General features: G+C 39.9%; 1 protein-coding gene and 1 long non-coding RNA gene across 6 annotated transcripts in view; one reads left to right on the forward strand and one right to left on the reverse strand.

The window, feature by feature from the left end:
- Positions 1-14,370, forward strand: part of znf532 (zinc finger protein 532) — a 163,220-nt gene that overhangs the window by 138,656 nt on the left and 10,194 nt on the right. For 4 of the 5 annotated variants that reach the window (XM_069924021.1, XM_069924022.1, XM_069924023.1 and 1 more), the window contains one exon: positions 5,439-5,551. In XM_069924021.1, coding sequence (XP_069780122.1) covers positions 5,439-5,551 — 113 coding nt within the window. Of the gene's footprint in view, positions 1-5,438; positions 5,552-14,370 lie in introns of those variants that run through there. The other variant, XM_069924025.1, reaches the window with a different exon arrangement.
- Positions 6,876-7,438, reverse strand: LOC138757153 (uncharacterized). Its single transcript, XR_011353379.1, has 2 exons — positions 7,341-7,438; positions 6,876-7,039 (listed from the first exon to the last, which is right to left on the reverse strand). It is a non-coding gene; the product is annotated as an uncharacterized lncRNA (long non-coding RNA).

Below are 14,370 nucleotides of genomic sequence, written 5' to 3' on the forward strand. Positions count from 1 at the left end.
TGGGTAAGAATGGCATGTTTCTTTCCCTGAAGGACAATAGTGAACCAGATGAATTTTCATATTAAATGGAACTGGTAACAGATTTCACTTCCTATTGAATTTGCAGCAAAGATTAACTACTATACTGATTACTTTTGAATCATCTACACATATGACAATGTAGGTGGATCCATTCATCTGTCACTTTATTCTGCTGCATTTGGAGCACATCATTACCCTGATTATTAATGAAGTGTCTTTTACAACAGCTATCGGCTAGCACCATTTGGCTGCACTTGCAAAATTAATCCTATTTATACCAAATGAGCGCACTGTTTATCTCTGTATGTGGGCAGCTGGTTTACTGCAATTAAAATTTCATGGTGGTGCCAGTTGTTCAAAACAGGATAACTGAGATTGGATTGAATTTACAAGGCTTGCTTAATCCATGAGAGAGTTTGTATTTTGGGCAAAAGTAGGGCATTTTTTTTTCCCACAGTTCATTTTTGAATCTTTTGTCCATCACATGACAATTCCCCATGAAAACGTGACCTATGGATCACTGGAGTCATGACCCAAGTGCCAGGCAGGCCCAATGACGAGTCGAGCTGTGCAGAACCTGGTGACACATCGAGTCAAACATAAGAAATAGGAGGAAGAGGAGGCCATTTTACCTGTTCCTCATAACACTTAATTCTCCTACTATTCAAAATCTATCTGTCTTAAATATAATTAACGAGGCTGCCTCACTACCCTTTGGGAGAATCAGTTTCCCATCTCTCTGCCTGAAATCTACTCTCACAAATCTTGAGATTATGTCTCTTAGTTCTACTCTCACCTGCCAGTGAAAGGAAACTCCCTGATTCTATCACATTTATTCATTTCATAATTGTTTTATATCTGTGTAATATTCTCCCCTTTTCCTTCTAAAAGCCAATTAATATAGTTCCTGGCTACTTGATCTCTGCTCATAAGATAACCCCTTCATTTCTGTAATTAACATGCTGAACCTGCTCTGCAAAATATCAAGAAACCAGAATTGCACACAGTACTCCAGATGTATCCTCTTTACAGATGTAGCTCCCTTCTCTTAAATCAATGGTTTCCAAACTTTTTCTTTCATAGAAACATAGAAACATAGAAGATAGGAGCAGGAGTAGGTCATTCGACCCTTCGAGCCTGCTCCGCCATTCAACGAGATCATGGCTGATCTTAAAGTTCAGTACCCCGTCCCCGCCTTCTCTCCATAACCTTTAATACCCTTATACTGAAGAAATATATCTAATTCCCTCTTAAATATATTTAAAGAACCTGCCTCTACTGCCCTCTGTGACAATGAATTCCACAGATTCACCACCCTCTGGGTAAAGAAATTCCTCCTCATCTCGGTCCTAAATGGTTTGCCTATTATCCTCAAACCATGGCCCCGGGTTCTGGATTTTCCCATCACTGGAAACATCCCATCTGCATCCATTCTGTCCAGTCCTGCCAGAATTTTATATGTCTCTATGAGATCCCCTCTCAATCTTCTAAATTCCAGCGAGTACAATCCCAATTTGCGCAATCTTTCTTCATAAGTCATTCCTGCCATTCCAGGTATCAGCCTGGTGAATCGCCTCTGCACTCCCTCCATTGCAAGGACATCCTTCCTTAGATAAGGTGACCAAAACTGCACACAATACTCCAGGTGGGGTCTCACCAAGGCCCTGTACAGCTGCAGTAAGGTATCCTTGTTCCTATACTCAAACCCTCTTGATATGAAGGCCAACATACCATTTGCCTTTTTAACTGCCTGCTGTACCTGCATGCTCGCCTTCAGAGACTGGTGTACAAGTACCCCTAGGTCTCTCTGCACTTCCCCATCTCTTAATCTATTGCCATTCAAATAGTAATCTGCCCTCCGGATTGTATTACCAAAGTGGATAACCTCACATTTATCCACATTGTAGTGCATTTGCCATGTATCTGCCCAGTCCCTCAATTTATCCAAATCACACTGGAGCTTCCTGACCCCCTCTTCCATGCACACAACTCCTCCTAGCTTAGTGTCATCTGCAAATTTGGAGATATTACATCCAATCCCCTCATCCAGATCATTTCCACTCATCACCTAATCATAGGTGCTCTCTGATTAGTAAGGGATTACTTAAGGTGGTATGTGAGTGGAAAGAAAACGTTTGAAAACCATTGTTTTAATTGTACTAAATGACTCGTGCTTAGTTTCAGTTATAATTGGGTCTAGAGCACTGGTTCTCAACCTCTTTTTCCCACTCACATACCACCTTAAGTAATCCCTTACTAATCACAAAGCACCTATGGCATAGGGATTACTTAAAGTGGTATGAGTGGAAAGAAAAAGGTTGAAAACCACTGTCTTAAATTCAAACCCTCCAGTAATGAAGACAGATATCCCATTTGCCATCTTGATTGCCTGCTGCACCTGCAAACTTATTCTTTGTGATTCATGTACAAGCTCTCAGGTCTCTTCACAGCAGCATGCTGCAATTTCTTTTTATAATTTAAATAATGGTTCAATTTTTTTCCAAAATGGGTGAACTTGTATTTATTGACTTGATACCCCATCTGTCAGACTTCTCCACTTACTTAATCTTTCTCTATCTCTCCCAGACTCCTGGTGTCGTTTACACAGTTTGCTTTTCCCCCAACTTAGTGTCATCCGCAAACTTGGATTCGCTGTCGGTCGAGCTGGGTGAAATCTAGCTATGTGTCAAAGAGGCAAACTTTGGTTATTTAAGATTTTATTCAATTGCCCGATGTTATCTACCTTTCCCTTCCAAATAAGGAACTTTAGTCTTTTTGGGAAATAGGAGAAATTTATTCTGCAAAATTGCAGATGCTCTAAGGACGTGTGTTTCTGACAAGTTTGATTTCTTTGATCAATACTTCTATTCAATTTGCCAGCAAGTTTGTAATTTTTTTTCCCAATTAAACCATGCTAATTAGTCTGTGTTTCAGCTTGAAAACTGGGAACATGTTGTAAAGCATTGTTTCTAACAGAATTGTTTTGTGTAGCATTTTATTCCTTGCAGTTTCATTGAAAAGAAGTAGATTTTTCAAAGTCTACTCTAGAAGATAATCACATTTGTTTAATATTTCTTGACAGATTTTTAAAAAGTTATTTTTAAAAGTCTGTTGTGAAGATTTGTAGGTTCAGTGAGCCTCCAAAAGAGATTTATGGCCTGAATTCGGTCATATCCTACTGGATAAAATATAAGACAGAAAATGTCAGGGCCTTTATACGTCTTGAACTTTATGAATTACTGTGTAATTTGAAGTTATCAATAGACTCCTGTTTAAAATGTAATGTGCTTTCCTAAACTCTTTGGGTTTATCAAAGTTTATAAAAAGGCTTTGCCCAGAGGAACAATTCATTTAGGCTATAAGTGGCATAATCAAGATCTTATTGTTACACAACACCTTTATTCAAGGAATTTAATGTAGCATTGGAACAAATCTGAAAATAAACAGTTTTTGGGTGAGTAAAAAATGTTAAAAAAAAAAATAGTCTAACTGATCCAAAGAGTTTGTAATAACTTCAGTGTAGACATCTTTTATACCTGTGGTGAAAGTGAATAAATGAGAATCCATTGATGTGTTTTAAATCAGTGAAATTGTTAAGAACATAGAAATCTACAGCACACTACATGCCTTTCAGCCCATAGTGTTGTGCTGACCTAGTAACCTATTCTAACAACTGTCTAGAATTTCCCTACTGCACAACCTTCCATTTTTCTCAGTACCACGGACCTATCTAATAGTCTCTTAAATGATCCTTTTGTACCTGCCTCCAACACCGTTGCCAGCAGCGCATTCCATGTGGTAAATTTTCCACGTCCTGCATGGAAAACTTATCTCTTGCATCCCCCTTGTACTTAGTCCAAAGCAACTTAAAACTATGACCTGGGAAAAATCCTCTGGCCATCCATGCCTCTCTTAATCTTGTACACCCAAGGAGAAGAGACAAAGTTCACTCAACTTATCCTTATACTGCATGCCCTCCAATCCAGGTCAATCCACATTCTTCCTATTATGAGGTGACAAGAACTGAACACAATATTTCAAGTGGAGGCTAATCGAAGTCTTGTATAGCTGCCACATTGACTCATGGCTCTTGAACTAACTCGATCCCACCATTAATGAAGGCAACGTACCATACGCTTTCTCAATATTATCAACCTGTTCAGCAGCTTTGAGTGTCCTATGGATGTGGACCCTGAGATCTCTGTTCATCCACACTGCTCAGAGTCCTCCCAATAACATTGCGTTCTTCTTTCAAATTTGACCTCACGAAATGAACCACTTCACCCTTTTTTGGATTAAACTCCATCTGCCACTTCCCAACTTAGGCCTGCATCCTATCAATGTCCTCTGTACTAGGAACTTTTTTTTGGATCAAGTCACAGGAGTTAAATTTCCACAGGATCCAATGTTATTTTTACTGGGTGATATTTCAGGGATAAGACCAAAATTAAAATTGAATTTATATGTAAAAGAATTTGTAAATTTGCATTAGCAGTTGCAAGAAAATGTATAGTAGAGACAAGGAAATTGGAATCTCATTTAGGTCTTGAAAGATAGCATGCGGAAATTCATAGCTGTATACCTCTTGAATATTTGGTGCCAAAATTTACATATTGTAGGTATAAATTTATAAATGGTTTCCTGAAACTGTGTTAACTTTTTGGCATAAGTAAATAAATAAAATTGAATAAGGTTAGAATCCAGTGGAAGACAATCAGGTTTACTTTTTTTTCTCTCTTTTATTTTTCATTTTCTTCTTTCTTTCTTTTCTGTCTCTCTATTGGGGTTATTATTTAGGGAGGGGTTGGTGGAGTTTTATTTTATATTTTCTTTTCCTTTTGGTGGTCTTATAAAACCATCATGTATAGTAGATTGACATGATTACATTATATATTTTGTACTTTGACATGAATAAATGTATGGAAATAAATAAAATATTCAAAAAATTAATGTGCAAAGATTCCTGAAAAGAAAAAAGCCCCTCTATACCCCTGATGACCTTCCAGACTATCCACAACACTACCAACCTTCATGCTATCCACAAACACACTAACCCTTTCACTTCTTCATCCAGGTCATTCATAAAAATCACAAAGAGGAGGATGGGGGTCCCAGAACAGATCTCTGCAGAATACCACTGGTCACTGCAGAAATACGAACCATTTGCAATCATCCTCTGCCTTCTCTGGGCAAGCCAATTCTGTATCCAAACCTTCTCTGGGCAAATTATTTCTGTATCCATTTTGCTATTGTCAAGGATGTAGTTATTTTTCAATCAGCTTCATTGTAATGTTCGCTTGTTGTATTGAATTCTTACATGGTCCTTTTAGTGTATTACTCAGAAGGGTGGGTTTAGGTTCTGACTTCAAAACAACATCACTTGTGATGGTTATGACGGTGTGATATTTTGTTTACAGCAAATGAAGAAGTATCCATGTCGTCAATGTGAGAAATCCTTTAGCTCCTCACACAGTCTGTGTCGACATAATCGGATCAAGCACAAAGGTATCCGGAAAGAATACACGTGCTGGTGAGTGCAGCATTAAAGTGGCACGCTGTTAAAATAGATGCGCCAATTATAAATTGATTTCTTCTTGTTTGAGAAAAGATTATACTTTCATGATAGAAAAGCAACTGGAATGAAGTTAAATGGGAAAGAGAACGAGAAAAATAATGGCTAAGCAGAATGATGAATTCTTCACTCTTTCTCAAAGAGGTGATTGCAGTGACTGCAGAGAAGAAATTCCTCTAGTGAAAGGCCAGTAGAGAGTGCATTACCCTTAGCGCCTCTTCATTCCACATTAAGTAAATCAAGAGCAACTCTGGAGAGCTTGGTACATTGATCCAGATGTAGTGATGAGAGTTCAAAGACAGTTTTATGCTACAGAATTTCAAAAAGAGATAAAGGGTCAAAGTTGGGACTATTTAGAGGGATGGGGGATGGTGAAGATCCGGGAAAGAGTGAAATTGTAGTGCCCATATGCGCCTGTGATCATTTATCAATAAATATCTTCCAGAGAATTTTAATGTGGTCGTTCATAAGAACATAAGAAATAGGAATAGAAGTAGGCCATCCGGCCCGTCAAGCCTGCTCCGGCATTCAATGAGATCATGGCTGATCTGATGGTGGGCTCATCTCTACCAACATGCCTTTCCCCCATATCCTTTAATCCCCTAAATATGTAAAAATCTATCCAACCTTGTCTTAAATATTTTACTGAGGTAGTCTCCGCTGCTTCAATGAGCAGCAAATTCCATAGATTCACCACCCTCTGGGAAAAATAGTTCCTCTTCATCTCTGTCCTAAATCTACTATCCTGAACCTTAAGGCTATGTCCCGTAGTTCTGGTCTCCCCTACCAATGGAAACAACTTGCCTACCTCTACCTTATCTATGTTTTCATAATTTTATATGTTTCTATAAGATCCCCTCTGCTCCTCTGTCTTATGATCTTAATTTGAAGAAGTTGGAGTGATAATAGCTGTACAGTCTTGGATGCAAAAGGAATATAGTAAGGGGCTGAGTATTCCTTGAGGAACATGAGTGTTCAGTGTGACTGTCGAGGAGATGTTGTTAGCCATCTTCATTAATTGCAGTCTGTTAGACAGGAAGACAAGGATCCATTTGCTGAGGCCCCGATCCTGAAGTTTGGGAACGTGTTTGTTAGGGAATGTATTATCTTCTTTAAATATTATATCATTCCTATAATGTATCTTTATTGTTAATACCAACCTATTTTGCATTAGATGGAATCTATGAAATTTCTAGGACTTGGTTGGCATTGTTGTCTTAGTTTAGAGGGAAATACCCACTGAAAACATGTATGAAGGTTTCAGCTCATTGGATAGGTGGTCTGATTACATAAAACACGTTTTATTTGGGACAGAGTACAAATTCTACCAAGCTATTGGTTAATGATTTACTAAGGCATTCTCCAATTACAACAGTATCATTTTCAGCTCCCATTTTGTGCTGTGTTTTAGTTTTCCTCTGTTACTTGCTGTTTTGATGTGTTCACCTGAGAGAAATCAAGGAATTGAGTTTTATTATCCAGAAGTAATTAATACTTTAATAACATCCATCAATAATCATGATTGCTCTGTTCATTTTTAAATCATTACCGTCATCATTATTTACCAGAATATCCAGTGCCAGATTAAGGTATTGTGGGGCCTTTAGCAAATATTTTAAAGTGGCCCTAAATTGTGCTGGTGGTGCATGTGTGGTGGGGGAAGCACTTGCACTGAAATTACTCCCCTTCCCACCCCTCCCCTCCCCTGTTAAAATCTACTTACACATTATCTTGAAACAAAACTTACGGTGGTGGCGGCGGCAGCATGTGGAATCAATGGCTGTCTTGGTTACCCATAATCTGCCATGCAGCTGGAACCGCTCTGCATTTCCCTGGTGCTGACACTGGCAGACTGGTTCCAGCTGCATGGTGGATTATGGGTAACCAAGATGGTCATTGCTCCTGCATTGAGCCATCGTTGCGAGTTGCTGGGGTAAGCCTCGTTAAATTTAAGGTTAGCAATTTTAGCCAATTGTCACCTTTAATCAGGGCTATTAATACAGACTGTTAGTGTGGCATCTCATAGCTGTTGCACAAAAGTGAAAACAAATATGTTTCTCATAATTCATAGTACATAACACGGGGGTGGGGCTCTTGAAATTACAGGTCCGTCGTATTTGCTACTCTCGCTACTACGGTAATCTGGCCCTGAAGATATCAAACCCATCTCAAGGAGTAATAGATAACCTGGAATGTTTTAATGCATATACATCTCATGGACAAGTAGCCAATAAAATGTTATGTAAACAGTCCTAATGAAGTTCTACTTGTGAGCTAATATGGCTTGGAAGAAAAATAAACAATAGGGGAGGATAGCAAACAGATAGAAGTTAAAAGTTAGAAAGAAATGTGTGTGTGTACAAAGTATTGAGAATACAATTACTGGACAAAGGACACAGACTTTGTATTGATAAGGGAAATAAAGTAATAGTAGTAACAGAGAAGAATTTTAGATTGAACAGGACTGTGAGAATATTATTTCTGGCTACAGATTCAGGAAAAACTGAATAGAAAAGTAAGATAATTAATAGCACTTGAACAATCTTTTAAAATTATTCAAACTGAAGAAATAACTAGCCGCCTGGACGTAACTTCCTTATCATCTTTGTTTTCTTTAGTGACTCTGGCAACAGTGTTAGTAAATCTATACTGCTCCCTTTCTTTCCAACTCAATATTCCTGGTTCACATTTGATATAGTTATCTATGTCAATAAAATCCAGCTCCACCACAGGAGTCCTGATATTTACTGACAATTACCACAAGAAATGCCAGTAGCTCTCTTTGAAATTACTGGTGTTCACCGGAAAGAAACAGGCCTATGCAATTAAGGGAATGTCTTGGAGACATAAGATAATACAGTTTGAAATAAAATTCCAAAAGAGACAGATACAACTTGAAGTGACATGAGGGAAAGTAGCTTTACTCATAAGTTCCGTTTGGCCCCCACCCCCTTCTTTCTCCATTCAGAGAGTTATCCCCTCCCACTATCACTTCCCAGCATTTTTCTCTTCTGTCCTCCCACGTATGACCTCACCCGTGGACATGCTTTTCTCCTGCCCCTCCCACCATCTTTCTTTTTGCTCATGCCTTGATGAAGGGCTCAGGCCTGAAAAATTGGGAATGTGTCTTTGCTACATAAGGAATGCTGCTGTCTTGTGCTGATTTCTCCAGCACATCTGTATTTTAAACTATAACCACAGCATCTTTCAAATTTCACACATTCCCCATATTTTCAGCACAAATCAGCAATTTCACACAACCTTTTAACAACACTAACTTTCTCTCTAGTTATAAATTTATATCCAGAGATATTTAGAGGATGCTTACCTCTATTACATTATGGCTTTATTTTTTAAAACTCTCTTTGTATCCATTATTTTTATTCCCCACTGTCCTAGAAATGTGGTATGAAGAGAACATGATCTGTTTATGAAATTATTTTCTCTTTTCTCCTCTGCTTTTACTTCTTTTATTTTCCACATTTTTTTCCTTCAATGTTTTATAATTTCTTCACCAGTGGTCAGTGATTCCTCAGAATTCTCTACCAAAGAAGCTAAGAAAACTTCAATTATCAGATTTATTGTCAAGAGTACAGACATGACATCACATACAGCCCTGAGATTCTTTTTCCTGCAAGCCAGGCAGAATTTCTACTGATCAATAGTGTAAACAACTATACTCAAAAAAGATATGTAAACAAAAGAGTGAAATGTAAACAAAAGTTTGTGAACAAATTTTGCATTACAGAAAATAAATATTCAATAATAAATAATTTGCAAAGAAAGGGGTAGCAATTATACCTGAACCTAGCGGTATGGGTCTTGTGGCACCTATACCTCTTTCCTGATGGCAGCAGCGAGAACAGAAAATGTCCTGGGTGGTGTGCATCCTTGATGATTGCTGCTGCTCTCTGACTGCAGTGCTCCATGTAGATTTTCTCATGGTGGGGGGGGGGAATGTCCACTACCTTTTGCAGGGCTTTCAGCTCAGAGGCATTGGTTGTGATGCAACCGGTCAGCATACTTACGACTACACATCTCTAGACGTTTGCTGAAGTTTCCAATGTCATACTGAGCATCCACAAATTCCTGAGGAAGTAGAGGCGCTGATGTGCTTTCTTCATGATAACGTTAGTATGTTAGCATATTAGCACCATTCCAAAATCTGTCTGCTTATCTGCTCCTCAGTGTCCCAAGGGCTATTTGGGGGTCTATTACAGTGATTGCTCCCTTCCTGTTTCTGACTTTCACCCACACCGACTGAGTGGACACTCTCTACAGCCCCCTCCCTTTCTATAAGCATGATGCTATCCCTGACCAGTAATGCTATTCTCCCCCCCACCCCACTCTCTTGCCTCCCATCCTATTCCTGTTAGAACACCTAAACACCTGTTAGAACACCTAAACACCAGCACCTGCATCATCCAATCCTGGCCTTCCTCCAGCCAAGTCTCTGTAACATAGTTCCACACACTGATCCATGCTCTAAGTTCATTCATTTTATTCCTAATACTCCTAGCATTAAAATAGACACATTTCAAACTCTCTAACTGGCTACATTTATGATTTGTCCCCTGCCTGCCCTTCCTCACAAATACAGAGCACATAGCATCATGTTTTTGACATTCTACCCTATTCTCTGCACTCAGATTCTGGTTCCCACAACCCCCTGTCAAACTAGTTTAAATCCTCACCAACAGCTCTAGCAAACCTGCCCACCAGGATATTGGTCCCTTTCCAGTTCAGGTGCAGCCTCTTCTTTTTGTACAAATCAGACCTTCCCCAGAAGAGATTCCAACGATCCACAAACCCTCCTGCTCCAGCCACGCATTCATCCACCACATCTTCCTATACCTACCCTCTCTGGTGTGTGGCACAGCCAGCAATCCCAAGATTATTACCCTTGAGGTCCTGCTTTTTAAACTTCTTACCTAACTCTCTATATTCTCCCTTTAGGTCAAGATCACTACTCCAATTTATGTCATTGGTCCCCACGTGGACCATGACATCTGGCTTCTCCCCCTCCCCCTCCAGAATGCTGTGAACTTGAACAGAGGCATCCCTGACCCTGGCACCTGGGAGGCAACATACCATCCTGGACCTTTGATATTGTTCACAGAAACTCCTATCCATGCACCTAACCAATGAATCCCCAATCACCATAGCTCTCCTCATCTCCCCCTTTCCTTCTGAGCCAAGGGGTCAGCCTCTGTGCCAGAGATATGACCACCATAACTTGTTCCCTCCCAACCGTATCCAAAACAATACACATTGTTGAGGGCAATAGCCAAGGAGTGCTCTGCACTGTATGCTTATTCCCTTCCCTCTCCTAACAATCACCCAGATACCTGCCTCTTGAATTTTGGGGGTGACTGCACTGTCTCCCTGAAGATCCTCTCTATCATTGCTTCTGCCTCCCAAATGATCTGGAGTTCATTCAGCTCCAGCTCCCTAACTTGGGCTCCCAGGAGCTCCAGCTGAATACACTTCTTGCAGGTGTAGTCATCAAGGACAATTGTGCTTTCCCACATTTACCACAACGTGCAGTCCAAGCATTCTACTGCCCTAGCTGCTGTCTCTATTAACTCTTCCTAATTTAAATTCAAAAATATTATCTGGACTTGCTGAAATCAAGCTTGTTCTCTGCTCCCCGAATCCTTGTGAGCCAAAGCCTCTAAGTCCCACTCCGACCCTGAGCCATTCACACACTGGCTGCTTCTCTTGAGCTGCCCTTAATTGTTATTCCTCCCACCAATCACTGTTCTGTTTAACCCTTCTGCTCCCTTTTTAAATACACTCACAGCTCTCTCTCGAGACCCTTGCTCCTCTTTCTGCATGTAACAAAAGCATATTTATTCTTCTCATTGGCCATTCACTGCATAATTTCTCTATTATTCATAGCAAATCCTCTTAATATCTTGAAACCCTCTATGATTTCTTATAAATATTAATTTTTACACCTATTCTAGTGAGATCTCAAGTCATGACTTCTACGTGGTCTCAGCATCCTTTTTGAAATAGTGGGTGGCATGGTGTCACTGCAGCTCTCTCTAATTAGTTTGATCCTGATTCTGTCTATGTGGAATTTACATGTCCTCCTTTTGATATCATTGGTTGCCACACAGATCTCAGTTTTTCCCCTTCATGATGCTGATGAGTTTAGTGTCATAAAGATTGCACAATGTAAATATGCACTGATATTCTTGCAGCAGCTGAAGTGTTCCCTTTAAGAAAAATTAATAGTAAACTAATTTAATTACATTTGAAGAGTCACTAAATGCAGAAAATAGAAAATAAATATTCACAGTAAAGTGACTTGCAATAGTGTAGATAGTCCTTCTGTGCTTATGGAGTGTAGCAAGAAGAAGTGCAAGAGTCTGATAGCTGTTGGAAAGAAACTCCTCTGGAACCTGAACTTGTTAGCGCAACGCCAGTTATTGGGACTGGACTAGGGTTCGAATCCCACGCTGTCTATAAGGAGTTTGTATGTTCTCCCTGTGTCTGCGTGGGTTTTATCTCAGGGTTTTGGTTTCCTTCCACCATTCAAAATGTACCGGAGGGGGATAGGATAATGGGGTGTAACTTGGATGACACGGACCCGTGGGCCGAAATGGTTTGTTACCGTGCTGTACATCTAAATTTTAAAATAAAATTAAATTAAAGTAAAATTAACCTAGAGGTGCTGGTTTTCAGGCCTCTGCATCTTCTGCCTGAGGGTAGCAATGAGAAGAGATTGTGACCAGGGTGATGGGTATCCTTTATGGTGTTGCCTGCCTTCTTGAAGCAGCGTCTTACATAAGCGGCAATGTAATATACCAAACATATTCAGGTAGGTTAATTTGGTACTGTAAATTACCCTTTTGTGATTTAGAGGAATAAGTAGGATCTCATTGAAACATCAAATACAATGGCCTGGATAGAATGGACAAGGGAAGGATGTTTCCCATGGTGGAGGAGTCTGGGACCAGTGGGCACATACAAAAATGTTCTAAAAGTGTACATCATTTGGCCTCTCATAGTTGCTCCACCTTATACAAAAAATGTCCCTTCATAACTGAGATGAGGAGGAGTTTCTTTACCAAGAGATTGAGTACATTTAAGAAAGAGTTTGTGTTGTGTTTTTGAAGGGAATCAATGGTTATGGGGAGAAGGCAAGAGAATTTTGTTGAAAGGATAGAAAATTATCCATAATAAAATACTAGGGCAGACTCGATAAGCCAAATGGCCTAATTCTGTTCCTATTTCTTATAGATTTGACAAAAGTGGCAGGACTGAAGGGAAATAAAGGACTAAGGGAAATACTCTGGTGGGGAGTGGGTTTGGACTTGATAAATTCCATGGCATCATCCTGATTTGCAATAAGAGGATATATTTCAAAATTGGACACGATGCAATAACTACACTGAAACCACGTTAGAACGCGATTCGTTAATCCACGGATTCGCTTATAACGCGGGTGTCTGTGGACCCCAAAAGCTGCTTTCTGGTGGAATCACCTGGAGAATGTGGCTCCGAAACTGGCTGCGGGTGTCTGCAAGGGATGTTCAGGTGGCAGCGCTGAAGGCGGTGTTCTTCCCCACAGGGGGGAGAGGTGCCGCGGAGCAAACACCAGCTCCAGAGTCGAGGCAGTGGCAGCTGCCTGACAGCCCCCCTCACCGCTGCCTGACAGACCCCGGCGCGGGATGTCAGGGCTGGGGTGGCCGGTGCGGGACTTCGGGCTGCTGACGTCCTGTGCCTGCTGCTCCAACCCCATAGTCCCACGCCGGCTGCTCCAGCCCCGTAGTCCTGCACTGGGGAGGGTGGCTGTCGGCAATGGGGCTTTACATTCGGGTATTCTGGCCACCTGAAAGTGTCTAAACTTTATAAATTTCTGTAAAATAAGTTGATTAAAATTCAGAATCCCAATATTAAAAGAATGTGTTTTCTTTCTTTCATTGAAATTGTTAGTTATAGATAGCAGATCCTTTGAAAACTGGTAATATTTGGGTTTGATTATCTGTGGGCACATCTATGCATCTTGGCTGTAATGCAGTATGAAATCTTGGACCCCAACTACCACTTTCTAACGAGGTTTTACTGTATATACTTTAAGGAAAATCTTGTGTGTTCTTTGACTGTTTTATCCTTGTATGAACCATGTCATTCCAAGGCCAGCACTAACTGATGTCATGGTAAGAATTAAAATTGGCCTGGAGATTTTGCTTTGGCCACAATTTATAACTCAGTGCATATTACATGCAAAATTACTCTACTTTTGAGATTAATAATTTCCCTCAAAGTATGGCTCAAATGGATTTGCCAACTCTCAAAATCTACGATGGGGATACTGAATTGTGCAGCTTTTTACCTCATTTGTTTTGATTGCTGATTTAATGAGCAGTTTGATTAATACAAAATATAAATGGATTTTTTTTTGCCTAAAGTATTTTAATTTCTTTGAATTTTCATTGGGATTTTTGTTTGTGTTAAAAATCCATATTCTGGCATATGGTAAATTAGAACAGCTAATTTGAAAATTACCTAAAGATTGGGGGTGTAGTGGACAGCAAGGAGGGCTTTCAAAAGTATCTCATACCTTGATGAAGTGCTTTAGCTCAAAACATTGGTTATGTGTCTTTATCTTTGCTGTTTGGCCTGCTGAGTTTCTCCAGCATTGTGTTTTTACAAGTTTGAATAGATTAGGACTTTATCCCCGGAACATCGGAGAATGAGGGGAAATTATGAGGGGTAAACATAGGGTAAATACGAAAATGCTTTTCCCATTGAGGTTAGATGAG

The sequence above is a fragment of the Narcine bancroftii genome, chromosome 3 (assembly GCF_036971445.1).
Source record: "Narcine bancroftii isolate sNarBan1 chromosome 3, sNarBan1.hap1, whole genome shotgun sequence".
NCBI lineage: Eukaryota > Metazoa > Chordata > Chondrichthyes > Torpediniformes > Narcinidae > Narcine > Narcine bancroftii.